We start from the raw sequence: 27560 nt of genomic DNA, 5'->3' as shown, positions 1-27560 counted from the left end.
AATCCAAGTAGACAAAACACTAGAATAAGAAGTGAGAACGTTGAAGTCGGGCATAACCCAATAAGTAATACCATCACAAGTGCTACACAACAGAAATATGAATCTTTGTAGAAGATGCCTAGTAATCTACCATCGAAGTTTAGTTTTAACAATTTTAAATTTTTTTGAGGGTGTGATTGAGCATGGCCGAAAGATATTTAGTAGGAGTTTCCTAGAAATCAACCATCCAAGTTTGGGTACCCTAAACTCTAAAATTGCGGAATATATATTAGAGGTTATTAAGCCTGGTCCAAAAATTAAATTTCCGATTTCTTAAGAAACCAATCTTTGGAGAACATCGCCGACAACCAGCCAACCGAATTTGGTGACTGTAGCTTAGAATTGTGGTGAATATCTAGGTTTATCGATTTGTGATTATCGAAAATATTTGACCTCGTACGAACGGACAGCCAGCATGACAGACTTTGCACACAAATCAATATACTCTTGATACTTTTGGTATCAGAGTATAACTAGGATCTGCTAATATTTTATTTGCCATTAATCGCCAGTTTTAAATGAAAGACCAAGTAGTATCGACTTTATCCGAAAACCTTAGAGAATCATTCTATTATTTTGAATATATATTCGTCTATTACAATTATCTGTATTTATATCTCAAAGCACAACAATCTGTTGATCACTGTTAATTGACGCTTTTCAATTTATTTGATTATCGAAATGTACACAATCTGCCGGTTTTTGTTTTCGAACCAGCACCTCGTATTTTTCGTACATTTTCGGGGGAATAGACTCATAACGGATGTTACATTTCCTTTGCGCTAGATACAGGGTGCCGATGAACACTGCGTCGTAGGTTCTTGCCCGGCAGATATAAACGCGTTCGTTGGTAGAGCTCGTTCCAACAGAGACGGCATTATCCTCCATGAATCCATCAAAGCTGCGCACCCACTGATAGCTGAGGGTTTCATTGGAAACCAGTACTTCGTAGGAGGTCGCTGTATTAGCGACTGAGTCGGTGTTAAATGTGACATATGCAGTCTCGGCTCTAATACGTGCTGGCACAACAGAGCCGGCATACAGGACGCGTCCCACGAAACTTCTATAGCCTTCCGGATCAAAGCCGCCGAGAACAGCGTTTTCGGGGAAACTCTTTGACTTATTGGATAAGACCCAATTATCCGTATTATCGTACACTCCACAATGTATTGCGCCTAACAACTGGGCAAAAATCAGCGCAAGAGCCGTAAGTTTCACGGGAGAAAACATTGTTTAAACTGTTCGGTAGTCGATTCAAAACTGATGTGTAGACTGGACACGAGTCTCCCTTTTATATACGAATTTAATAAGTGTTGCTGGGAGTCACCTGCTGATAAGCGCAAGTGTTATAAATCTATGAGTACAAGGGGGTTTTAAGTTGTTGAAGGAAGTATTGATTAGATTTCTAAAAATTTTGTAAAGATACTTCACGAAGCTTTTCTTTAGAATGTGTCACGTTTCGATGATAAGCAGTACTGATAACTAATAACTAAATGATTATCAATATATAGTCCATATCTACGAATCTCAATTAATTGTTATAGGGAGTACCCTGATGACATTCTGACTAAAAATACTTCATGGGTGCTTCTCACCTGATAGGATCTCAATTTGTTTGCAATTATCGAGGGTAGAACATATGCATCCGTAGAAAAAGACAATCGATTTAGCATTTGTTGTATTTTTCTCTCATCTTAAAAATTAAGTTAACATGCCGATTTACTTGTCTAACTCTAGTTTTTCATAATAAAATTAAATTCTACTTGAATGGTTTGATTTTTAATTTTTATAAGTTATTTGAAATATAAAATATGCAACATTTAACTAAATCAGTTGTAAAATTGCCTACAAATTAATTTCACATGAAAAGAATGATCATTATGCATTGAGACTGTTTAGAAAGCGCATCCTCTGCGGATCTGCAGTTCATGGGGCATGGACAGTCCTTCTTCAATAGGTTACAAACTTTTATACCACATTTTAATACCCTTCTCAAAGGTGTACGAAATGCTGATATTGTATAACAAGTTTGGGTGTTAATTTTCATTGAAAGTTCACTTGTAACTCGTTGTCTTTATAAATGTTTCAGAAATTAAAAGTGATTAGGGTTAGGAAACAGAAATTGAGTGTAATTTCAAGTTTCCCATAAATATAATTACTATGCTTGAATTATATAATGAATAAAATGATATACTACTGAAAGCTTAAGTAAGCCAGTGGACAAAAACAATCAAATAACTAATATCTCATTCTCTTTTATTAACCAATTATCGTAAGTTCTAAATGAAACCCAAGTAACCAATATTTCTAGACACCGAACAATTGCAGATTGCTAAGAACAATATATTTAAAATAATACTACACATTCTATTCTTTCATGCAAATTCTCGATTACTCAATCACATTTACTGAAAGACAAATGGCAAAATGTTTTCCAAAAATATATTTGAAAAAATAAATGGCATCAACCTTATTCATATTTGGAATAGATGTATTTATTCGTTTATTTAAATTATCTTTATTTATATTTGTATACCAATTTAGGACAATTTATAATACCTTTAGACAAATTAAACAAAACAATATATTGATTAATGTTCATTGAAGCTCATTCAAGCATTTAATATGGCAATCTTATCAATTAATTTGATTATCGAATGGTATCGACTCTATCGATTTGTGTTTTCGAACCAGCACCTCGTATTTTTCGAACTTTCTCAGGGGCAAATTCTCGTAACCGATGATGCATGTCCTTTGTGATAGATACAATGTGCCAATGAACAATCCACCGTCAGTTTTGGCCCGACAGATATAAACGCGTTCGTCGGAAGAGCTCGTTCCAACACATACGGCATTATCTTCCAAGAATCCATCAAAACTGCGCACCCACTGATAGCTGAGGGTTGCATTGGAAACTAGTATTCCGTAGGCGGTCGCTGAACTAGCGACTGATTCGGTGTTAAATGTGACATATGCAGTCTCGGCTCTAATACGTGCTGGCACAACAGAGGTGACATAAAAGACGCGTCCCACGAAACTTCTATAGCCTTCCGGATCAAAGCCGCCGAGAACAGCGTTTTCGGGGAAACTCTTCGATTTGTCGGTAATGACCCAATTATCCGTATTATCGTACACTCCACAATGTATTGCGCCTAACAACTGAGCAAAAATCAGCGCAAGAGCCGTAAATTGCACGGGAGAATACATTGTTTTAACTGTTCGGTAGTCGATTCAAAACTGATGTGTAGACTGGACACGAGTCTCCCATTTATATACGAATTTCATAAGTGCTGCTGGGAGTCACCTGCTGATAAGCGCAAGTGTTATAAATCTATGAGTACAAGGGGGCTTTCGGTCCTTGAAGGAAGTATTGATTAGATTTCCAAAATTTTGTAAAGATACTTCACTAAGCTTTTGTTAAGAATGTGTCACGTTTCGCTGATAAGCAGTACTGATAACTAATAACTAAATGGTTATCAATATATAGTCCATATCTACGAAACTGAATTTATTGTGATAGGGAGTACCCTGATGACATTCTAACAAAAAATACTACATGGGTGTTTCTAATCTGATAGGATCTCAATTTGCTTGCAATTATCGAGGGTAGAACATATGCATCCGTAGAAAAAGACATCGGCATCAATGGCACAATCGATTTGGCATTTATTGTATTTTTCTCTCATCTTAAAAATTAAGTTAACATGCCGATTTACTTGTCTAACTCTAGTTTTTCATAATAAAATTAAATTCTACTTGAATGGTTTGATTTTTAATTTTTATAAGTTATTTGAAATATAAAATATGCAACATTTAACTAAATCAGTTGTAGAATTGCCTACAAATTAATTTCACATGAAAAGAATGATCATTATGCATTGAGACTGTTTAGAAAGCGCATCCTCTGCGGATCTGCAGTTCATGGGGCATGGACAGTCCTTCTTCAATAGGTTACAAACTTTTATACCACATTTTAATACCCTTCTCAAAGGTGTACGAAATGCTGATATTGTATAACAAGTTTGGGTGTTAATTTTTATTGAAAGTTCACTTGTAACTCGATGTCTTTATAAATGTTTCAGAAATTAAAAGTGATTACCTTTAAGAAACAGAAATTGAGTGTATAAATATTGTACTATGCTTGAATTGTATAATAAATAAAATGATAAAAATAGAATAGTTTCTACATAAAATACTATTGAAAGTTTAAGTAAGCCAGTGGACAAAAACAATTAAATAATTAATATCTCATTCTCTTTTTTAACCAATTATCGTAAGTATTATCTTTATTTATATTTGTATACCGATTTAGGACAATTTATGATACCTTTAGACAAATTAAACAAAACAATCTGTTGATTAATGTTCATTGAAGCTCATTCAAGCATTTAATAAGGCAATCTTATCAATTAATTTGATTATCGAATGGTATCCACTTTACCGATTTATGTTTTCGAACCAGCACCTCGTATTTTTCGAACTTTCTCAGGGGCAAATTCTCGTAACCGATGATGCATGTCCTTTTTGCTAGATACAATGTGCCAATTAACAATCCACCGTCAGTTCTTGCCCGGCAGATATAAACGCGTTCGTCGGAAGAGCTCGTTCCAACACATACGGCATTATCCTCCCAGAATCCGTCAAAACTGCGCACCCACTGATAGCTGAGGGTTGCATTGGAAACTAGTATTCCGTAGGCGGTCGCAGTATTAGCGACTGAGTCGGTGTTAAATGTGACATATGCAGTCTCGGCTCTAATACGTGCTGGCACAACAGAGGTGTAATACATGGTGCGTCCCACGAAACTTCTATAGCCTGCCGGATCAAAGCCGCCGAGAACAGCGTTCTCGGGGAAACTCTTCGTTTTGTCGGATATGACCCAATTATCTGTATTATCGTATACTCCACAATGTATTGCGCCTAACAACTGAGCAAAAATCAGCGCAAGAGCCGTAAGTTTCACGGGAGAATACATTGCTTAAACTGTTCGGTAGTCGATTCAAAACTGATGTGTAGACTGGACACGAGTCTCCCTTTTATATACGAATTTAATAAGTGTTGCTGGGAGTCACCTGCTGATAAGCGCAAGTGTTGTAAATCTATGAGTACAAGGGGGTTTTCGGTCCTTGAAGGAAGTATTGATTAGATTTCTCATTACAAAACGTCACGCTTAGCTGATAAGCATTAATAATATTTATATGACAAGCTTTGAATATTGTACAAAAAATCTAAATTCTGACTAACTTATTGGTTATCTACAATATGTAATAAAATATGCCGGTATTTTGACTTGAAAAAATACCACATGGGGGTTTCTCATCTTAGCGGATTTAAATTTGTTTTCGAAATATGGAGGGTGAAATATTTGCGTCGGTAGATGAAGACATCGTAGTTGTATTTATTCGCTTCTCTTAAAAATTAAACTAGGATTTACTTGTATGACTCTAGTTTCTTATTGTTTCTTATTTATCTGATATATTAGTTGTGGCATTCCAAAAGTGCCTTTAATAAGTTATTTGAAATATAAAATGTGAAAGATTATACAAAATGAAAACGAAATCAGTTGTAAAATTGCCTTGCAATTACTTTCGCATAACCAAAATGATTAATATGCATTATACGCATAAGAGGTCCCGTAATCCTTGCCGCAGACTCTTGGTGCTTGCCTAACCACATGAGTAAAATGTGTCATAAGCGTTTGCTGTGTGTGCTGCGATGCATGATCAAAATGGTTGCAAATTCCCACACAAAACCAGGTGCCTGCTGCTGGGATAGATGCGAAGGTGAAAACATTGAAGCTAGAAAAAACTGTCAAGCAAAAGTCGAACCCATATGTCAAACCACAACACACCCGGCTTACCCGTTGACATCTCTCTCACATACTCGCTCCAAGTTTTTGTGGCTTGCAAGCCGCATGAATATGCCATAAGGGCTCTGAAACATTTCAATCAAGACAACTTTAAACTGCTTGAAGTGTGACAGACTTTTTTGTGTAGTACCAACTTACTGGCTGACGTCTCGACCATTTAATTTATGTAAAAATTAGATGGCCTAATGCTTCGTTGTCTTTGATCTCATACCTTAATTTAAGTGAGAGAAAACCTTGGCCTATGCGGAGGCGGGCAGTCGGATGAGCTGCCTGGATAGACTATCTAGCTTGTTGACGTATCAACAATCACGTTTAAGTTCCAGCTAGGCGACATTTTTATTATTGTGTATTTTTGTTCCTTTTTGTATTGCGTTTTCTTTTTAGGCAGGCCATCAAAATCAGAGCTTTCATTATACACGCACGCGTCACGCCGGAAACGGAAATGGCAAGCTGCAGACGGAAGTGTTTCTATCTGTGTTTGCTTAGTGTTTGTTTGTATTTATGTGTTTGTTGCTCACAATTCAATTTAAAGGCCTCCTCGCGTGAATTTAAAGCCCTTTTACTGCATTATGCTCTAACCAGATTTGTGGCCATAGCCTAAGCCTGCTTAATCATAATTCAATTCACCCCTTCTCTCACACACAATTAGTGTGCTATTTATGTGTGAAGGGCTGTCAATTTTGTATTTGCTTATCGGCATTGTCACAATCCTTATCAGAGATACTCACTTAATTTACGACTTTATTTATTTAATTTAATGTCACATTTCAAATTAGTGATTTAAAGTGCTGCGGATTACAGAAAAGACAATCATTTCAAATACCATACGACCTGGGCTTATTATTTGATTTTGATTTTACAAAAATAGCCAGGGTGTTACAGCTTCGACATGGCAAAGAGAATGAATCTTGGGTACCAATATAATGCTTCCAGGAAATCAAGGGTAAATTGAGCTTTTTAATGAAGAGCTTACCCAATCTTTATTAGAGATACTTATTTAATTTACGACTTTATTTATTTAATTTAATGTCACATTTCAAAATAGTGATTTCACAAGAATTCGCAAATTAGAAATATAGAAGATAGTTGCGTAAATAAAGATAAGTTAAGTTTCAGTAATTCACACTAGAGAGAACAGTGAAAAATATGAAATTACAATAAGAATAATTAAAAATGGTTTAAAGAGCTGCGGATTAGTGAAAAGACAATCATTTTGATTTTGCAAAAATAACCAGGGTGTTACAGCTTCGACATGGCAAAGAGAACGATTCCTGTTTACCAAAATAATGCTTCCAGGAAATCAAGGGTAAATTGAGCTTTTTAATGAAGAGCTTACCGGCAGTAAACGCCCTTATCCAGCTGAAGCAGTTAACTAGGGGGAGCACACCCCTTTTTCACAGTCATAGACCAAACAATGCACTGATTTATGACACCTTGAAGTGCAGAAGGAAAATCGCATGTTAATTACGTTTTGCCTCCATCTGTGGCACACACACACACACTCACACTAACACGCAACTCAAAACAACAGGAGGCAGAAAAAAGGTGCTCTATTTTAAAGTGCACGACAAGGAGATACTATATGTATATATTTAATGGATACGGCCTTTTACATACACTTCAACAACTTTGTTGTGCGCTATTTAACACTTAGGGTATAGAAAAAGTGCAGCAACGGAATGTTGCATCTAGTGCTCTCGTATGGAGTTACACATTAATATTGGCTTGTCAAAACTCTTGGCCATAAGAAACTAGAAACCGTTTGCAAAAGCTCACAAGCGCCACTCTCTACCTCTCTCTCTCTCTTTTCTATGTATCGGTCGTGTTTGCCACAGAAACCACATGCAATATACTCGCTGCCAAAAGGCAATGGCAACAGACCAGGCTGAAATGCAACACCGCCAGGCAATCAACTGGTGTTTCAGTTTCCATTAAGTCAACGCCACACACACACAACTCTTCGCATTACCCTTACCACACACACACTGACACACCCACACACACTGACATACCCACCTGACAACGTCTCGAGTATTAGAGCTAACCAGAAGCAAAGGCAAACCCCAATGGACTGGACTGGACCAACTCCACAAGATTTGCCGCCAAAGCGCAACAAAAAATATCCCAAAACAAATGGAAAGTATTTGAGAGAGCAATGACTACCGCTCACTGGAAATGTAACTGGAATGCATGGAAAGCTAAACAAATGTAAGCACCCCTCAAAACTGTGACGTCATTTGGGACCTTTTCACTACCCCTACTTCTGTCAGGGGGTTGCTCTTGTGTACCATGCGCATACCTTGGCTTAATTGCTGTCTGACATTTATTGCTGCCCGGCGTGTCATTTCAGGGACAGCATCATGCACTCCTCGCCAGGATATCAGACACACACTGTCCGCGCATATATCACGAATAGTCAAAACGGTGAGTTGGTAGTCCTTACAGTGATATGAAGCACAAAACGAACCAGTCCCGATAACTTGCGTGTCACTGACAGAAGCACGTGAATTGAGATTGAAAGCCCATAAGGATTGGTTATCCTATAGTCGGAGATTTATTTTTTTAGATGTGGAGAGGATAAAAGCTCGAAATATTGTGACATTCGCCTTAGAGACAGCTTATTTTAGAGAGACTGGTTTTGGGCATGAATTTTGTGCAATTGTGGTAATCAGTATTTTATAAGAAACATTTAAAAAAAAAAAACATTAAAAACTAAATGACTTAAGGGATTTTTATAAAATATTTGTTGTTGCTAAATTCAATTAAGAAACTAAAATATATTTAATTGCATTTTATATCATACTTTCAATACACAAATTTATAGTTTTCAGTAGAATTTGTAAAAATAAATGCTTATAAAATATAATTCTTAATTCTTGTCATACTTTTGGTTAAAAAACTACTAAATTGCCATTATTGAATTGGCACTGATAATTTTTAGCTTAACATGTTTAGCGAATATGTAACTAACTATGTAGTTTACTTTTAATCCAAATTTATATCTAGCAAAAAATCATACATAGTTGCGTGTGGTTCTAATGACGTTAGTCTCAAACATTGCATGTATTATTCGCTAGTTTGAAGAAAACTGTAATTTACTTTAAAAAGTTAACGTGAAAGGTGTATATTTAAAATACGGCCAGCAATCAGGTTTTGCGAAATGAGCTGCTTGGAAAAGTAGATGTTAATATTGAGCAGGGCAAGAAATAACAGTTGTACACAAATATATTCAGCGCAATTACAACTCAAATAGACAGCACGAATAGAATTAATAACACACTGCAAAAGCCAACCATTTGCATTATAAACATTTATATATATATATATAAATATATGCTTGTATGTTTTCATCCGTATATAAAAATGTTTATAATGTAAATGGTTGGCATAGAAAATAAGCTGCGATTGAATTGCCTGCTAGCGACCAAAAATGTTAGCCATAAGTGAGCAAAAATGTTGTGGGCTCGAGTTAAGCCAGAACATCGAAGCCATGGCAACGTAATGCGTTGGCTGGGATTAAAGCCAAACACGCGACCAGTCCAAAACATATGCCAATAATATGTGTATGTGTGTGTGGATGAGGATGGGGTAGGCGGTAGCGACGGATCAGCGACAGTAGCACGCAAATGGTATGAACAAAAATAAACTGATAAGCGACAGCCTGAAAAAACAATAGCGCTCGGGGTGGGTGAGCTAAGTCTGAGGCCGGTGGACACTGGCGAATTATGCAAGGGCCGAGCCAAAAATATATGTTGCATGTGACGACAGCGACAAACAAATAAACAACCACAACGACGAGCCAACAACAACAACAACAACAACGGCCAACAAACAAACAAACAGACAAATAAACTGTCGCTCATTTTTGAGTCGATGGGCGAGGAACTCTACTGACAAATGAATGCGACACGTCGTCGCAGAGACAGGGATAGCGACAATGCGAAAATAGCTAAAGAGTGAGTGAGATAGAGCGCAGCATTCTGGCAATGGAAATCAATTATTCATGCGCTTGGCCACGCAGCTAAAAAGTATGCTAGGCATGCGACAATCCAATGCTGCCGCTCAATGGTATGCAACAGTTTTTGCAGCTGCCCAACAGACAAACGAAAACCAGCACCAAACCAATCCAAAGCTCCACTCCGACTACCCCTTTGCCTAGGATGATGATGATGATGATGGGCATTTGTTTGTGTTTGATTTGCGCCAACTGTGATTAAAGGGCAACCAGTTTGGCAGTCGACAGCGGGAGCGAGCTGCAACCCACGCGCTACGTGCAAATTAAGTTTAATTCAACAGTAGCCAAAAGGACAAGAAGGACACATCGAAAATGTAATACCCTAATAAGAAAATAGGTTTAGTAGTAAGAGTCCCATTCAACATATACACATCTAGTTGAAGCTTAAAATGAATCGGCGTTAAGTTCTATACATTTAATTAATACACTTCATGTCGAATAAATTTGACTTATGCCCGATTTCATCAGGCTTAAGGTCATACAGCAAATCGATTTGTTTTATAAATTTCTACTTTAATTTCCGGTTTCCTTTGCAGCTAATCTAACAACTCTGATAACAGTGTAAAAAAGAGCTGTTTTCTCATGCTTATAAAAATCTCTTTATAAATCTTTTGTCTTTTCTTCTATACTCATCTCATTTTTCAATTGAAATGATTTTTCTTCATTGTTTAAAAGATTGAATAGCGTTTCAAATTATTAGATATCATTTGACCTCCATTTCATTTTACCTTTATTCCATATAAAATAATAAATTTAAATAAATCTGATTATTAATGTTCATATGCAATCCCACTCGCAATTTTATCAATTTATTTGATTATCGAAATGTACACAATCTGCCGGTTTTTGCTTTCGAACCAGCACCTCGTATTTTTCGTACATTTTCGGGGGAATAGACTCATAACGGATGTTACATTTCCTTTGCGCTAGATACAGGGTACCGATGAACACTGCGTCGTAGGTTCTTGCCCGGCAGATATAAACGCGTTCGTTGGTAGAGCTCGTTCCAACAGAGACGGCATTATCCTCCATGAATCCATCAAAGCTGCGCACCCACTGATAGCTGAGGGTTTCATTGGAAACCAGTACTTCGTAGGAGGTCGCTGTATTAGCGACTGAGTCGGTGTTAAATGTGACATATGCAGTCTCGGCTCTAATACGTGCTGGCACAACAGAGCCGGCATACAGGACGCGTCCCACGAAACTTCTATAGCCTTCCGGATCAAAGCCGCCGAGAACAGCGTTCTCGGGGAAACTCTTTGACTTACTGGATAAGACCCAATTATCCGTATTATCGTACACTCCACAATGTATTGCGCCTAACAACTGGGCAAAAATCAGCGCAAGAGCCGTAAATTGCACGGGAGAATACATTGTTTAAACTGTTCGGTAGTCGATTCAAAACTGATGTGTAGACTGGACACGAGTCTCCCTTTTATATACGAATTTAATAAGTGTTGCTGGGAGTCACCTGCTGATAAGCGCAAGTGTTGTAAATCTATGAGTACAAGGGGGTTTTAAGTTGTTGAAGGAAGTATTGATTAAATTTCCAAAATTTTGTAAAGATACTTCACAAAGCTTTTCTTTAGGATGTGTCACGTTTCGCTGATAAGCAGTACTGATAACTAATAACTAAATGGTTATCAATATATAGTCCATATCTACGAAACTCATTTATTGCGATAGGGAGTACCCTGATGACATTCTGACTAAAAATACTTCATGGGTGCTTCTCACCTGATAGGATCTCAATTTGTTTGCAATTATCGAGGGTAGAACATATGCATCCGTAGAAAAAGACAATCGATTTAGCATTTGTTGTATTTTTCTCTCATCTTAAAAATTAAGTTAACATGCCGATTTACTTGTCTAACTCTAGTTTTTCATAATAAAATTAAATTCTACTTGAATGGTTTGATTTTTAATTTTTATAAGTTATTTGAAATATAAAATATGCAACATTTAACTAAATCAGTTGTAAAATTGCCTACAAATTAATTTCACATAAAAAGAACGATCATTATGCATTGAGACTGTTTAGAAAGCGCATCCTCTGAGGATCTGCAGTTCATGGGGCATGTACAGTCCTTCTTCAATAGGTTACAAACTTTTATACCACATTTTAATACCCTTCTCAAAGGTGTACGAAATGCTGATATTGTATAACAAGTTTGGGTGTTAATTTTCATTGAAAGTTCACTTGTAACTCGTTGTCTTTATAAATGTTTCAGAAATTAAAAGTGATTAGGGTTAGGAAACAGAAATTGAGTGTAATTTCAAGTTTCCCATAAATATAATTACTATGCTTGAATTGTATAATGAATAAAATGATAAAAAGAGTATAGTTTCTACATAAAATACTACTGAAAGCTTAAGTAAGCCAGTGGACAAAAACAATTAAATAATTAATATCTCATTCTCTTTTATTAACCAATTATCGTAAGTTCTAAATGAAACCCAAGTAACCAATATTTCTAGACACCGAACAATTGCAGATTGCTAAGAACAATATATTTAAAATAATACTACACATTCTATTCTTTCATGCAAATTCTCGACTACTCAATCACATTTACTGAAAGACAAATGGCAAAATGTTTTCCAAAAATATATTTGAAAAAATAAATGGCATCAACCTTATTCATATTTGGAATAGATGTATTTATTCGTTTATTTAAATTATCTTTATTTATATTTGTATACCAATTTAGGACAATTTATAATACCTTTAGACAAATTAAACAAAACAATATATTGATTAATGTTCATTGAAGCTCATTCAAGCATTTAATATGGCAATCTTATCAATTAATTTGATTATCGAATGGAATCCACTTTACCGATTTATGTTTTCGAACCAGCACCTCGTATTTTTCGAACTTTCTCAGGGGCAAATTCTCGTAACCGATGATGCATGTCCTTTGTGCTAGATACAATGTGCCAATGAACAATCCACCGTCAGTTTTGGCCCGGCAGATATAAACGCGTTCGTCGGAAGAGCTCGTTCCAACACAGACGGCATTATCCTCCATGAATCCATCAAAACTGTGCACCCACTGATAGCTGAGGGTTGCATTGGAAACCAGTACTTCGTAGAAGGTCGCAGTATTAGCGACTGATTCGGTGTTAAATGTGACATATGCAGTCTCGGCTCTAATACGTGCTGGCACAACAGAGGTGAGATACAAGACGCGTCCCACGAAACTTCTATAGCCTTCCGGATCAAAGCCGCCGAGAACAGCGTTTTCGGGGAAATTCTTCGTTTTGTCGGATATGACCCAATTATCTGTATTATCGTATACTCCACAATGTATTGCGCCTAACAACTGAGCAAAAATCAGCGCAAGAGCCGTAAGTTTCACGGGAGAATACATTGCTTAAACTGTTCGGTAGTCGATTCAAAACTGATGTGTAGACTGGACACGAGTCTAGCATTTATATACGAATTTCATAAGTGCTGCTGGGAGTCACCTGCTGATAAGCGCAAGTGTTATAAATCTATGAGTACAAGGGGGTTTTCGGTCCTTGAAGGAAGTATTGATTAAATTTCCAAAATTTTGTAAAGATATTTCACGAAGCTTTTGTTAAGAATGTGTCACGTTTCGCTGATAAGCAGTACTGATAACTAATAACTAAATGGTTATCAATATATAGTCCATATCTACGAAACTCATTTATTGCGATAGGGAGTACCCTGATGACATTCTGACAAAAAATACTACGTGGGTGTTTCTAATCTGATAGGATCTCAATTTGCTTGCAATTATCGAGGGTAGAACATATGCATCCGTAGAAAAAGACAATCGATTTAGCATTTGTTGTATTTTTCTCTCATCTCAAAAATAAGGTTAACATGCCGATTTACTTGTCTAACTCTAGTTTTTCATAATAAAATTAAATTCTACTTGAATGGTTTGATTTTTAATTTTTATAAGTTATTTGAAATATAAAATATGCAACATTTAACTAAATCAGTTGTAAAATTGCCTACAAATTAATTTCACATAAAAAGAACGATCATTATGCATTGAGACTGTTTAGAAAGCGCATCCTCTGAGGATCTGCAGTTCATGGGGCATGTACAGTCCTTCTTCAATAGGTTACAAACTTTTATACCACATTTTAATACCCTTCTCAAAGGTGTACGAAATGCTGATATTGTATAACAAGTTTGGGTGTTAATTTTCATTGAAAGTTCACTTGTAACTCGTTGTCTTTATAAATGTTTCAGAAATTAAAACTGATTAGGTTTAGGAAACAGAAATTGAGTGTAATTTCAAGTTTCCCATAAATATAATTACTATGCTTGAATTGTATAATGAATAAAATGATAAAAAGAGTATAGTTTCTACATAAAATACTACTGAAAGCTTAAGTAAGCCAGTGGACAAAAACAATTAAATAATTAATATCTCATTCTCTTTCATTAACCAATTATCGTAAGTATTATCTTTATTTATATTTTTATACCAATTTAGGACAATTTATGATACCTTTAGACAAATTAAACAAAACAATCTGTTGATTAATGTTCATTGAAGCTCATTCAAGCATTTAATAAGGCAATCTTTTCAATTAATTTGATTATCGAATGGTATCCACTTTACCGATTTATTTTTTCGAACCAGCACCTCGTATTTTTCGAACTTTCTCAGGGGCAAATTCTCATAACGGATGATGCATGTCCTTATATCTGGATACAATGTGCCAATTAACAATCCACCGTCAGTTTTGGCCCGGCAGATATAAACGCGTTCGTCGGTAGAGCTCGTTCCAACACAGACGGCATTATCCTCCCTGAATCCATCAAAACTGTGCACCCAATGATAGCTGAGGGTTGCATTGGAAACCAGTACTTCGTAGAAGGTCGCAGTATTAGCGACTGATTCGGTGTTAAATGTGACATAGCCAGTCTCGGCTCTAATACGTGCTGGCACAACAGAGGCGCTATACAAGGTGCGTCCCACGTAATTTCTATAGCCTGCCGGATCAAAGCCGCCGAGAACAGCGTTTTCGGGGAAATTCTTCGATTTGTAGGATATGACCCAATTATCTATATTATCGTATTCTCCACAATGTATTGCGCCTAACAACTGGGCAAAAATCAGCGCCAGAGCCGTAAGTTTCACGGGAGAACACATTGTTTAAGCTGTTCGGTAGCGGCTTGAAAACTGTTATGTGGATTGGAAACGAAGGTACCATTTATATATGAATTTAATAAGTGTTGCAGAGAAGCACTGGTTGATAAGTATCCTAATCTATGGAGTGATTAGATATGCCAAAATAAGATATAAATTTCGTGAAGAAACCAAAATAGATGTGTCTTTAGAATGTCGTACGTTTCGCTGAAACTTAATTTAGTACGATAATTCCCTGTTATGATGGTAATGAGCGATTTGACTATGATAAAAAAATACACAAAAGGAAGTTTTTCATCTGATCATAAATCGTGTTTGGTTTTTTTCTTTTCAACCAATTTTCCTATCATCCGTTTTCTTTCTCATTTTTAGGTTAAGTACATCTTAATTAACCACCCTACAAAACAACGTTCAAATGGCAAACTCAATCAGACAATGGAAACACCGTGTCTAAGTAGGGAACTCTATTGGAGGGTACTAATTAAATTCGGCGACGGCTACTTTGATGCACACAGATAGGACAACTGAATCTAAAATCCGCTGTATGAAGCTTAGCCAGCTGCTTTCTGCTTGCTGTTTTCTTCATCAACGGCAAGAGAATAGGATGCCTGGCATGCTTTCAGGCGTAAAGTGTTTGATTATGGTCATTTATTCAGTACTGTCTGCCTCCAAATTTTGGGCTGGGTTATTGTCTACTTTTTGGTGTTGTCCCTCTTGCCTGCTCCACTCGCAACGCGCCATTATCGTTTGTCCCTTGCCATTGGGGGTTGCCATGGATTTTGGTTTCTGGCCATTGGGGGAGGTGGGACTCGCATCATGTTTGTGTCTGAGCGTACGATTAAAATCGCATACATCAGCGCTGCTCAAAGGACGGCAGACAAGGGGAGGGGGGCTCCTGTGGTTGGATTTGTGACGGGTTAAGTTTTGAGACGGGGAGAGGTTAGCCGTGGCGTGGCGTGGCCAGACAACCGTGGCTTCGTCACTAATTTCTGTGCAGTCGCGCATTTAAACGCTTTTGTTTATTAATGCATTTCGTTAAACGTGTGTAATGTAAAATTTATATATTCTGCTGGAAAACTAACACAAAATTCTGCATAGCTTGACAAAAATCTCAGAAGCATAAAGTGCACAAAAAAAATGTAGCTAAAATTTGAGTTAATTAAGCCATCATGAACTGCAAAAACACGTGACTTGCACACTGTGTGTCTGTGTGTGTATATATACATATGTATTTGCCCGTTGGCAACTCAAAAGCAAATTTGCCAAACATCGCAAACATGGCGAACTGGCCTTTCATGAACCACCCACACGGCCCCATTTTTTAGCCCAACTGAATGGCACCGGAAAAAAAGCAACTGGTGATGCATATCGCAAGGCGCAGTAGCAGCAGCAATGGGGGAGAAAAGGCGGCAGAAGTTCGTTTATTTTGTTGGTGTTATTGTTGTTGCTGCGTTTTCTTTATTTAGCAAAAAACACTGCAAACGCATTTAATACAACACCAAGAGCATCTCGATAGAAGCCAACACAAACTTAGGCAGAAGCGTGCGGTTAGAATACTGTGAAAAAGTCTAAAAAGATGTGCGTAGAAAATTTCAGAATTTGAAAAGAAGTCAATCGATTCAGCTTGTAGTATTAACATGACTAGAATATGTTGTGAGTTTTACAAATATTTGTATTATAACTTGGGGTTTATATTTATTCAGAGCTTTGTATTTAATACAGAATATATGTCCGCTCCATGCGACTTATACTACGCGATTCAAGCGACCAAAAGCGACTGACTCTTACTTCATGAAAATAGCTTAAACATAGCATCGAAGAAGGTCTTGATCATAAGGAACTTACAATTACCGTTGCTCGCAGGCAACAACAGATTAAGACTACAAAACGGGAATACAAGACATGCTGCGGTGTACATAGGCAAATACAGTTATTTCCAAAAATTTGCTACAAGAACAACACCAGATATTGCATGAGAAAAATGTTTTGAATATCATATAATATAAACTTAATATACACTCATGGATGTATTGTTTAGCATACACAGATAGTGATTAACTCGCTTTGTGGACACCTGTTCAATACCCTAAATTTAAGAGGCATTTAAACAGAGTAGTGGTAAATTTAGCGTAGTGGTAAATTTAGCGTATATATCAACCTCATGATTTTGTGCCATTTTGCACATAACCCAATATCAAATTACCCAACATACAATTTCCAGCATAAAGTGTTGACCATTTATGGTCTAAATTACTGCACTTCTTGTCTAAATACTAAACTCCGAAAATTACGCAAATAAAGGGAACAACACGCTCTCATATCATAAACCAAATTTGAGCAGATAACACCACCAGGCTGATTTCCAGTCAAAGACTTTTTCAGCACTTTGCTCAATTCGCATGCGCAATAAACTGGTTGGTAACTAGGGTGGAACGTATAAACGAAATAAGATTTAATATGATAAGATATGCACGATATGCTATTTTCGGCTCAGAAAAGTTCACTAACACATAAAATTCAAGTCCCAGTTGTAACTATATGATATGGAACTTCTTTAGTGCTTAGAACTCGTGATATTTTCTCAGAAATTCAAATAAAACCAGATTTTGGCCCAAATATGAGGAGCTTAACAGCACACAGAGCTGGTGAGATTCTTTCGTACATTTTGTTAAGCAAACATCATTTCCCACAAGAACTCATCCAAAAACTCATGATCAATGGGAACTATGTGATCCGATCCGACCGACACCGACTTATGTACAATATCGAATGTTAAATGTACTTAAATGGATTACAACCCAAACTACAAAATTAAAGTGTTTAATAGACAAGTTTGTTTACTTTCAAGCAAATTGATAACATTAATTAAACACAATACATGTATTCTTTGCTTTGCTTAGTTATAGCACACAATAAGATAAAATTTTGCTGTCTCATTCCATGCTCATTGTGCCAAAATGATGACGTGTGTGTTGCTTAACACGCGCCAGACATTTGTTTATCTTAGTCTACAATCACTTAATTTTTAGTGTAGTATTTTATTATTCTCGTATGACTATATATACAATAGTAATTATCATATATGTGCTAATGAAACAGTTACGATAAGTTTAGAATAGTTTGTAACCCATTCGTTGGCGGCGGTCTGAGAACAAAGTATTTAGCAGTTGCGGCAGGTCGCAAAATGTATATTTCTTGTTTATATATACATGACAAATATTTAAATTAATTATATACTTAAGTCTACTACCAAACACGCTTATGACGTCATTGAATGCACAGTAGATTAAAATAAAAAGGTACTAAGCGAAATACTAAACAATAAACCGATAATTTCACACACTATATTATATATTATTGCTTTTATTTGTTTACAGGTAGTTATTATTTTTGTAAGCACTTTGTCAAATCAAATTTCCTCAGTAAGACTTTGAACATTTGTCTATACTCAGTGTTCGCACGCGCTTCGCTCTCTATTATTGATGATTCCAAGAGGCGAAAAAAAAACCTCAGCACACAATCAGTATATATAAGACATGTTTGCAAAAGTAAGGAAACCAGTCGCTCTCGGGAACTTAACACGTCGCCATATACGAAAGCTCCAAAAGTACATTTTGAAAAATGGTTATTGTGAAGAATGTGGAAAGTATTTCAGTGCCCGAATATCTAAACGAAGCATTCTTTGTTGAAACGTTGGAAGAAGGTTTGCGTGAAAGCAAAGTGACATTGCACGAGATCAATTTCGCTTGGGGCAGCAATCCGGGAGATAATTACTGCTCGGCCATTTATCGAGTACTATTGACATTTTCCCGATGGGCAGATGGCGCTGATTCCCAGATAGAAGAGAAACTTTCGATTATAGTCAAAACAATTCCCATCACAGAGGAAACAAAATTCTTAGAGGATGTTCAAGTTTTCATCAAGGAGAAGCAAACCTACACAGATGTGTTGCCTCGCTTGGATATTCTCAGCCGTGGCGACCGATTCGGAGCCAAGTGAGTTCACAAAGTAAAATAAAAAAAGAAAGAGTAATTAGATTAGCACCATTTTGTAGGTATTATCATTCAATAAAGAAACCCGTGCAGACTATTGTGTTCGAAGATCTTAAAGTGGATGGTTTTAAGGTGGCCTCACGCGAGACAGGCTTGGACTGGGCTCATGCGTCACTCATTCTTCAGCAGCTGGGCAAATTCCATGCTGCATCTATGGTGCTGGCCAAGAAGGTAACAAGTACTTGAATAAATGGTTACAAAATTACTAATCATCATTTCATATCCCACCAAGGATCCAAAAATTGTTAAGCAATACCAACGCGGCATGCTAAGCGGAGAAACTTTGATGAAAAGTGATACCTTTGAGAATATATTTGGTGGTTTCCTCAAGGGTCTTATCAGCGTCACGTCCAGCTGGCCAGGATACGAGAAGATTACCGATCACTTGCATCGTTTCTCGGACAACTTTAGAGAAGTTTGTGTAGCTGCTTCGAAGCCCAAATCTGATGATCGCTATATCGTACTGAATCATGGAGATATGTGGACAAACAACTTTATGTATGCCTATGAAAATGTGGATCAACCTGAAATTCCCACACGCGCCATCTTTGTCGACTTTCAATTGAGCTTTTATGGCAGTCCCGCTTGCGATGTGAATTTCTTTCTAAACACCAGCGTTAAACTAGAGATACTGCAACAGCGTCGGGAGGAACTGATCACACTATACTATAAGGCATTTAGGAATGCATTGGAATATGCACGCTTTGAGCAAATACCTAGTTATGAGGATTTACTCTGGGAGCTGCGTAGCCGAGAGATATATGGAGTTTTTGGCTTGTTTGCCTTTTTACCCATGATTACAATTCCAAAAGAGCTGTCAAACGACTCTAGTATTGAGAGCATGCAGGATGAGGACTTTAATAAAAAGAAAATGGAAATCGTCTTCAAGCAAAAGTTTCTTAATGACTATCACAAATGGGGCCTAAAACGCGCCGAAAAACTGGGTGTCTTTGCTGATTACTAAACAGAGGCTGGACTCGGGGCTAAAAGAGGCACCAACATATACATAAGCTGATGTGCATCTATAGTTAGAGAGCTCATTAAATATAGTAGTATATTTAGAAGGTATGAGAAGATATTGTATTGGCTGATTAAAAAGGCACCACTTTTGGAAGCTTCTTTGAGAGAAGTTACCTGCTGGTTCCAGAATATTATATTAAACAAAAACACGTTCTTAATGCTGCTCTATAAATTTATTAAAACATCTGTACATATTTACGACTTAATAAATTGAGACTTTTTAAAGTGCACCGTTTACAAATTAATGCATAAACTATGTGAATTCAATAATATGTGCTCAATATATGCTGTGATTTTCGAAATAATAGTTAAATGCCACTAGTATTGAGAGCATGCAGGATGAAAGCTTTAAGCAAAATCAAATGCATATAATTTTCCAACAAACGTTTCCAAATGACTATCGTAAATGGGGCTTCAAACGCGCTGAGGATTTGGGTGTCTTTGGGGATTACCAAACAGAAGCGCCATTTGGGGCAGTTGGTTCATCAACCCTTATGACAAACTCACACACACACACACACATAAGTAGTTGTCGAGCACATTAATTGCTACTAGACCAGAGTTCAATTAAAATGATCTAGCATGGATGTGTTTCTTGAGTGAACCTAATGAACGCAAATGACTTAGCGACTGGTTAGGGAAGCCGATTAAAGCATCAAAAAACAATTGAATGCAGTGCTGTTTACAAGTTTGTACTCGCGACAATATGTTATTAATTAAACTCAAAAAATGTTATCCACTCGCGACAAAAGTTGGTCAGTAATTAATCTCTGTATAAATGGTTACTATTTCACTCATATGACTTGATTAAAAGAAAGATATGCATGTGTGCTTAATCTTCTTCCCGTAATTATTTATTATAAAATCATATATTACCAGAAAACCACAAATATGTTTGCAAATCATTTAGGGATGTCTTGGAATACATAATATATATTTACTCTGATAGCGCGAGCCCGAAAAGTTTACGGATTAATTGGCTTATCTGCATATTTACCCATGATTACCTTACCTCAAGATATACAAGAAATCGACAATAGATAACAAGAAGAGAGATTTTAGTAGATGCAAATGAATTTCATTAAAAATAAGAAATTGTATAGCATATTCCTAGTTATACTGAGCTATTACATTTTAGGCATACTCAAATATATTAATATACATTTTAGGCATACTCAAATATATTAATATAAATGTTTCATTTTCAATATACTTTATTTGAATAAGCTTGAACATACAAATTGAAGCAAGAGAGTGCTTCAAAAGAAGTCACCGCTAATCCAGCGTCGAGACATAGAATGCATTTTCATTAAGCCAATAAAACTGCAAGCAGATGCACCTAAAGATGTTCCATTGGGGTCAATTGGAAGTGACTTTGATTTTCCATATAAAGTGCTCATTGATGAGCTCAAACTGATTCATAGTCAAATATAATGTCGTCCACAACGGAGGCGCTACCGCTCTACCTAACAGCGCAGTTCTTTAGGCGTGCCTTGGAGCACGGTCTGCAACAGCAGGATCTCAAAATCCTTGATGTTCAACTGACAGATCTGACGCGAGGCGGCGAGAACTACTGCAGTAATATATATAGGGCCCATTTAAAGTACCAGACAACGGAACGGGATCTCATTGAGACCTCGCTCATAGTCAAATGTATGCCGGCCGAGAAACAGGCAATACTCTCCCGTCTTCACATCTACAACAAGGAAAGCATATTCTACATGCACATCAAACCAAAACTGGAGGCGCTCATGTGGCGTGCAAGTCCAGGCCAAGAAACCTGGTCATTGGGGGCCAGGTAAGCAGGAAAATACACGTTCAGGGAGTGCTTAATTCCATAATTATATATGACTTTATGACTTTTCAATTGAATAATTTGCAGAAAAGGTAAAAGAAGTGAAAACCAATTTTAAGGAATCTTTTGGTTTTTAGCTAATCGGTAAAAGTAACGCCCTTGACTGGAATATAAGTTTCCAAACTAAATGGGTATAAATCAGACTTTCCTAACAGTTTCTGTATTTCTGAGATGAACTTGATTAATTCTATTTTTGATCAACTTACAAAAATGGGGATTATATTAATAGAATGAAATAGAAAACATTATCAGCATAGTATGAAGTCGCTTGCCTCATAGTCTATCCTCAGAAATATGAGAAATTCTTCCTTCTGCATTCGCAAATGAAAACTATTATCTTATTCTGAAATATATTTAAGCCATAAGCCAACTATTCATTCAAATTTGCATTCTCTACGCCAGACATTACTTTTCAACCATGCAGCCGGAGCAGACCATTATCTTTGAGGATTTGTGCTGTGAGGGCTATCAGCTGAAGTGTCGACAGTTGGGCCTGGACGCTGCCCATGCTAGGCTGGTGATGCACAAGCTGGCCGAGTATCATGCTCTGACCATGGTGATGGCCAACAATGAGCCGCAAACGATAATAGATCGTTATCCGTTCGGATTGCTGCACATGGATGCAATCAAATCACAGCCATTCAAGCTGCTCTTTGGCACACAATTGCTGAAGCTGGCGGCATTGATTAATGACTGCGAAGGATTTGGTTCGATAACAGGCAAACTTTATCGCTATCATGAGCATTTTACGGAGCGTGTACTGAAATCGATTTATCCGCTGCGTGGAGCATTTAATGTGCTTAACCACGGCGATCTATGGGTAAACAATATATTCTTCAAGTACGATGAGCAGTACAAAGTGCAGCAGGTGAAGATTGTAAGTAAGAGTGAGTTGAATGGGGCTGAGAGGTTTGAGTGAGTTTTATTGGGGCTGCTTCTCTTAGATTGACTTTCAGCTATGCTTCTATGGCAGCCTGGGCTTCGATGTCAATTACTTTCTCAACACCAGTCTGGAGCTGGAAGTGCTCAAAAATCAACGGCAGCAACTCATAGATGCCTACTCCGATGCCCTGGTGTGCTGCCTGAAGCAGCTTCCCTGGAGCCAGCCACTCCCCACGTATGATGATATAATGGCAGAGATACGCGCTCGGGAGGCATATGGATTTTTTGTGGCCTTTGGTTTCTTTCCGCTGATGAGCATGATTGGCACTGATTCGGAGGATAACTCACTGAAAAATTTTCACGATGAGGAATTTGCCAGACAGAAGGTGCAACTTATGTTTGACGGCAACACACGCACTCTCGAAACTCTCAAGTTTACGCTGAAGCGCTTAGATGACTTACAAATCTTCGATTAATTGTAGTGCGAAACAGTGACAAATTGATATTCAAACTTTATCACTTTATCACATTTTCTATATTATTTTATAATATGTTATATTAGAAAATCATTTCATCAACGAGAACAATAAATTAGTATTTATCTAACTGAATCTCATGGCATTTTTATGAACAATTTTCAAAGGCTGTAATTCTGATGATAAAGGTAAAAAGCTCTAACAAATTAATTACTGCAATCATAAATATATAATAATATCAATTAATATGGTTTTTATTACGGACCTGTTTAACGTATAATTATCCAACTTTATTGATGAGCTCAAATATGCTAGTTCTTGTGAGAAAATTATGAGATTTAATATTGAGTAGTAAATAGCCCAAAAACATTGTTCATATTGCATTTTATTTATTGTACTTTCAAGCACTGTTTGGTGATTGATTCACGTGTAATATTATTTGACATTGGGAACAAATAGCCTTTCAATAAAAACAATTAAAATAAAAGGGACTACGTTATAACAATCTCACAGATAGGAATATTATACTTAACTACGTACTAGAAGTGTCAATTCAGAAGACGATTGTGATTGCGAATACAATGGCAAATTTAAGGTTCACAGACACACTGTGAAAGTTAATTCTCTGTATAATAGCTAATTGCTACATGCAAATTAATCTGTCAGTTGGGCTACTTAAATATATACTTAAAAATGATTACAAAAATAAAGTTGCGTGATTACGACAAACGCAATATGCAAATAATAAGATATATCAAATATGGAAAAAATTATATGTTGAGATTAGCTTTAGCACAATTATCATTAGGCTGTCGAAAATAAAAATAAACTTCACAAAAACAAAAAAAGAGAGAGAGATGCTTTACAGTGACTCGAGTCTAAATGATAGACTCGGTTCTACGTGTTTGGCATTAGCTTATCTCCCATCAGCTGTACGATAAGAATTGCAATGGCATTGATAGGCAGGCGCAATAATAATCAAGGTAGGCACAATCGGATCGATGGCCTTGTTACGGCAATTTCCTACCGTCCGACAGTCTGTCAGGCAAACCAGTCGACGGGAGAGATGCTACAAAGGCAAACTCGGCCAAACAAGCAAACTGGTTTAGAGAATTCCGTGTCAGTCTGTAAGCAAGCTTTGTAAACTTAGTCAGCTACTCGCTGTTATCGCGTTTTAAGTGAAATTATAAACATACACATACACCTATAACTGTTTGAATTTATTATATAAATTAAGCTCGATGACAACGCAAAAGACAATGCCTGCGCTGAGTACCTCATATAAAATACGAGCTGCGACGACAAAACTGCTCAATGTATTCGCATATTCGATCGCAGCAGCATGTGCAGCATTGAATACGATCAGCAGCTGATGGAGGACTCGCCGCCTCCCAAACATTTGGATGTGCCCTTCTTCGAGGAGGCGCTGGAGACGGCGTTGCGCACGAGCCGCGCTCAAATTGTGGGCATTCACTGTGGCATAGGCAGCTGCAACGGCGACAACTATTGCAGCAAAATCTATCGTGTGCGCATAAATTATAAGCGACAGGATGATGAAAGTCCACAAAAGGAGCAACAGTTGGCGTTAATTGTCAAGAGCATACCGCGCATTGATAATGTGGAGTTTATAGAGGATTTGCAGGTGTATCTGAAAGAGAAGTGCACATACTTTGAGGTGCTGCCACGCCTCGAACTCCTCATGCAATGCAAAGTACGCTTTGGGCCAAAGTGAGAGCAAATAATTATGTCAAAGCATAAAATGGATGACATTTAAAAATATCAATTTTCAGACTATATCAGTGCATAAGGCTGCCGGAGAACGCGCTCGCCTTCGAGGATCTGGGCCAGCTGGGCTATGTGATGGGCTCACGCGAAGCGGGTCTGGATGAGGAGCATTGTCGTTTGGTTTTGGAACGGCTGGCCGAGTTTCACGCTTCTTCCATGGTGCTGGCAATTCTGGTAAGTCACACAATGCGCATAGACTGAAGGCCGAATGAAAAATATTCTTTCTACATTCAAAATAAAGTCAACAAGATAGAGGACGGAGTAAGATAAATTATTGTGATTTATTTACAGTTGTAAAACCCCACAAAACTTGTTTAGCCCCGCCGTCAAGATATTAATTTTGGTTTTTTTTTTTTGTAAACATTCATTTATAATTACACCTTGTTCATGGCTAACTGCGAATGTCCGACATTTGTGTATTTGATACTTCGATGCAACAACTTATATACTGACTCATTCTTCAATCGATTTTAGTCCGATGATAATACTTTTATGGCCAAATGTGGGTTTAAAATGTAGATACCTGTGTATCTTGTTAAAAAAATGATTTCATACAAGATCAAATCTTTCGACTTGGTCGGACAAATGACTAGACGGGCAGAAGGAACGACAGATATGGCTTTTCAACTCGGATAGTAAGGCTTGTCAAGAACATATTTACTTTGTGGTACCTGAGGCGTCTCTTTCTATGCGTTACAAACTTTACGACAAATTATAGTTCCCCCTAAAAGGGTATACAAATTAGTGAGTATTATTATATTGAACTTGATGAGCATTAAAATCCGAGTCAATATACCTATTATGTCATACATTTAATCAATCGGAAAGTAACTAATTTACAATGCCATAAAGCTTATTTGAAAGGTAAAACGTGTAACGAAGGTGCAAACGCAATAAAAGAGTAAGTGTATGTAAGAGTAATAAAAGTAACAAGAGAGAACGTTGTAGTCGATCGGGACTTTGAGACCATACCATAATAAAAGCTTATAATGGGTAGCAAGGAAGGTGGCAGGGTGTAGCCAAGAAATACTGTCCAAGTTTGCCTTTCAATTTGCGATAGATATAAGCTCGCATCGTTTCTTCGAAGTTTTATACTGTTTTATACTATCTCGAAAGTTGCGTTCATACAGACAGCATGACGGACATTGCCCAATCCCAATATACTATTAACATCTTCGCTATCAAAGTATAAAAGGCAGTCGCAAAGTGTAGAAAAATATGTTGAGGAAAAATCTATATTTGCACCTTTTCCCAAAAACTTATCTTTCGAAAAAGTCTTACAGGATTCAATCAAGTTGTTGTCACCAATGCTTAAGTTGGATGTTTTAAAAAATTCGTAAATGGAAGTAAAGTCAGATAAATAGGAAAATGTTATTCCACATTTGTAACAATAGTTAAAGCTTTGTCTATTGATTATCTATAGGATCCCAAAATCATGGAAGCCTATGGCGATGGCATGTTATCACCAAAATGTTTGCAAGAGGACAGGATGCTGATGCGCTTCTTCGCCGGCCATGGACAACAGCTGCATAAGTTGGTCAGCAGGTGGCCGGGCTACGAGCGCATTGCGGAAAAGATTGAAAAATATTTGGTGCAGCAGCGCGAACATTTGGTACGCTCCCAGGCTGTAATGGACAAGGAAATTAGAGTGCTTAATCATGGTGATATGTGGGTCAACAACATACTCTTCAAATATGACGGCAAGAAACAAGTGCAGAATGCGATCTTCATTGACTATCAGATGAGCGTTTGGGGCAGTCCCGGATTGGATTTAAATTATTTTTTCTACACCAGCCTCGAATTGGATGTGCTCAAGCATAAGCGGCCGCAACTGCTAAGATGTTATCACAATCGCATGACCGCAACGCTTCGCCGTTTGGATATGGGCGTGCCGGTGCCCAGCTACGAGCAACTGCTGGCCGAGGTGCATCGCCGGGAAGCGTTCGGTTTCTTTGCCAGCTATGGCATTCTGCCCATCGTTAGCCAGGACAAGGCACAGACCAGCGACAACAATCTGGAGAACTTAAGCGATGAAAATTTTGCCAAGCAGAAGGCCGAACAAATGTTCAACTCTGACCGTTTGGGCGAAATTCTGCGTTTTACTCTGCCGCATTTCGAGCGCGCTGGTGTCTTTGATATATAATATTAATAATAATGATAAATAACTCACTCACCAGGTTACGATTTTATTATTTTATAATTTTTTTTTGCTTAGTTTACAAACATTGCACATATATTTAGTTGATATAAAAACACAGTTTGTATAAATAAAAACGATTTAAAACAATTACACGCATTTTTCACAGATTTTTGTTCTTTGCTCAGTTTTACCGTTGCATACCGGGTTGCCAGTGCTGCCAGAGTTCTCTGGCCGAATTCGCCTGCTGATCACACAATTTACATTTTATTTAATTATTATTTTGACAGAA

The 27560-nt window shown here is 37.2% G+C and overlaps 9 protein-coding genes across 10 annotated transcripts in view; 3 read left to right on the top strand and 6 right to left on the bottom strand.

The window, feature by feature from the left end:
* Window positions 1-7261, bottom strand: part of LOC6562701 (pickpocket protein 19) — a 29002-nt gene extending 21741 nt beyond the window's left edge. The window contains exon 1 of the mRNA XM_043214504.1: window positions 7245-7261. The gene's annotated coding sequence lies outside the window, so the exon portion shown is untranslated. The remainder of the gene's footprint in view (window positions 1-7244) is intronic.
* Window positions 700-1269, bottom strand: LOC6561375. Its single transcript, XM_001988080.3, has one exon. It carries the CDS (start codon window positions 1267-1269, stop codon window positions 700-702), a length of 570 nt encoding a protein of 189 aa, XP_001988116.1.
* LOC116806384 lies at window positions 2631-3280 on the bottom strand. The gene has a single exon (XM_032742647.2). It carries the CDS (start codon window positions 3244-3246, stop codon window positions 2677-2679), a length of 570 nt encoding a protein of 189 aa, XP_032598538.2. The 5' UTR covers window positions 3247-3280; the 3' UTR covers window positions 2631-2676.
* LOC6562448 lies at window positions 4399-11331 on the bottom strand. Of its 2 annotated transcripts, XM_043214505.1 has the most exons (2): window positions 11061-11318; window positions 4399-4777 (listed from the first exon to the last, which is right to left on the bottom strand). In XM_043214505.1, exons 1-2 carry the CDS (start codon window positions 11295-11297, stop codon window positions 4445-4447), a joined length of 570 nt encoding a protein of 189 aa, XP_043070440.1. In that variant the 5' UTR covers window positions 11298-11318; the 3' UTR covers window positions 4399-4444. The 2 variants fall into 2 exon arrangements, with proteins under 2 accessions (XP_043070440.1, XP_001988119.1); XM_001988083.2 differs by lacking the exon at window positions 4399-4777 and having other exon boundaries at window positions 10694-11331.
* A 1396-nt stretch (window positions 11332-12727) lies between these two features.
* On the bottom strand, window positions 12728-13297 carry LOC122322408. The gene has a single exon (XM_043214389.1). It carries the CDS (start codon window positions 13295-13297, stop codon window positions 12728-12730), a length of 570 nt encoding a protein of 189 aa, XP_043070324.1.
* Window positions 13298-14349: 1052 nt separating this feature from the next.
* Window positions 14350-15064, bottom strand: LOC6562449. Its single transcript, XM_001988084.2, has one exon. The coding sequence runs from the start codon at window positions 15062-15064 to the stop codon at window positions 14495-14497; it is 570 nt and encodes a 189-aa protein (XP_001988120.1). The 3' UTR covers window positions 14350-14494.
* Window positions 15065-18617: 3553 nt separating this feature from the next.
* LOC6562378 lies at window positions 18618-20358 on the top strand. The gene is made up of 3 exons (XM_001988085.3): window positions 18618-19056; window positions 19116-19284; window positions 19346-20358. Exons 1-3 carry the CDS (start codon window positions 18683-18685, stop codon window positions 20075-20077), a joined length of 1275 nt encoding a protein of 424 aa, XP_001988121.1. The 5' UTR covers window positions 18618-18682; the 3' UTR covers window positions 20078-20358.
* Window positions 20359-21549: 1191 nt separating this feature from the next.
* Window positions 21550-23478, top strand: LOC6562379. The gene is made up of 3 exons (XM_001988086.2): window positions 21550-21931; window positions 22391-22865; window positions 22933-23478. Exons 1-3 carry the CDS (start codon window positions 21567-21569, stop codon window positions 23344-23346), a joined length of 1254 nt encoding a protein of 417 aa, XP_001988122.1. The 5' UTR covers window positions 21550-21566; the 3' UTR covers window positions 23347-23478.
* Window positions 23479-24659: 1181 nt separating this feature from the next.
* Window positions 24660-27421, top strand: LOC6562380. Its single transcript, XM_001988087.3, has 3 exons — window positions 24660-25074; window positions 25137-25305; window positions 26555-27421. Exons 1-3 carry the CDS (start codon window positions 24689-24691, stop codon window positions 27272-27274), a joined length of 1275 nt encoding a protein of 424 aa, XP_001988123.1. The 5' UTR covers window positions 24660-24688; the 3' UTR covers window positions 27275-27421.
* Window positions 27422-27560: the final 139 nt, after the last annotated feature.

This window comes from Drosophila grimshawi, unplaced genomic scaffold (assembly GCF_018153295.1).
Source record: "Drosophila grimshawi isolate 15287-2541.00 unplaced genomic scaffold, ASM1815329v1 contig_1377, whole genome shotgun sequence".
NCBI classification, from domain to species: domain Eukaryota; kingdom Metazoa; phylum Arthropoda; class Insecta; order Diptera; family Drosophilidae; genus Drosophila; species Drosophila grimshawi.
Note: the sequence above shows the minus strand (reverse complement) of the source record. Positions and strands in the feature narration are given on the sequence as shown.

What these genes read in the sequence shown, in the direction of transcription:
- LOC6561375 (XM_001988080.3), bottom strand. Translation starts at nt 1,269, where the DNA reads ATGTTTTCTCCCGTGAAACTTACGGCTCTTGCGCTGATTTTTGCCCAG.
- LOC116806384 (XM_032742647.2), bottom strand. Translation starts at nt 3,246, where the DNA reads ATGTATTCTCCCGTGCAATTTACGGCTCTTGCGCTGATTTTTGCTCAG.
- LOC6562448 (XM_001988083.2), bottom strand. Translation starts at nt 11,297, where the DNA reads ATGTATTCTCCCGTGCAATTTACGGCTCTTGCGCTGATTTTTGCCCAG.
- LOC122322408 (XM_043214389.1), bottom strand. Translation starts at nt 13,297, where the DNA reads ATGTATTCTCCCGTGAAACTTACGGCTCTTGCGCTGATTTTTGCTCAG.
- LOC6562449 (XM_001988084.2), bottom strand. Translation starts at nt 15,064, where the DNA reads ATGTGTTCTCCCGTGAAACTTACGGCTCTGGCGCTGATTTTTGCCCAG.
- LOC6562378 (XM_001988085.3), top strand. Translation starts at nt 18,683, where the DNA reads ATGGTTATTGTGAAGAATGTGGAAAGTATTTCAGTGCCCGAATATCTA. An exon ending in GGCGACCGATTCGGAGCCAA is followed by an intron (nt 19,057 to 19,115) that starts GTGAGTTCACAA and finishes ACCATTTTGTAG; the next exon opens with GTATTATCATTCAATAAAGA. An exon ending in CTATGGTGCTGGCCAAGAAG is followed by an intron (nt 19,285 to 19,345) that starts GTAACAAGTACT and finishes TATCCCACCAAG; the next exon opens with GATCCAAAAATTGTTAAGCA.
- LOC6562379 (XM_001988086.2), top strand. Translation starts at nt 21,567, where the DNA reads ATGTCGTCCACAACGGAGGCGCTACCGCTCTACCTAACAGCGCAGTTC. An exon ending in ACCTGGTCATTGGGGGCCAG is followed by an intron (nt 21,932 to 22,390) that starts GTAAGCAGGAAA and finishes TCTCTACGCCAG; the next exon opens with ACATTACTTTTCAACCATGC. An exon ending in AAGTGCAGCAGGTGAAGATT is followed by an intron (nt 22,866 to 22,932) that starts GTAAGTAAGAGT and finishes TGCTTCTCTTAG; the next exon opens with ATTGACTTTCAGCTATGCTT.
- LOC6562380 (XM_001988087.3), top strand. Translation starts at nt 24,689, where the DNA reads ATGTGCAGCATTGAATACGATCAGCAGCTGATGGAGGACTCGCCGCCT. An exon ending in AAAGTACGCTTTGGGCCAAA is followed by an intron (nt 25,075 to 25,136) that starts GTGAGAGCAAAT and finishes ATCAATTTTCAG; the next exon opens with ACTATATCAGTGCATAAGGC. An exon ending in CCATGGTGCTGGCAATTCTG is followed by an intron (nt 25,306 to 26,554) that starts GTAAGTCACACA and finishes GATTATCTATAG; the next exon opens with GATCCCAAAATCATGGAAGC.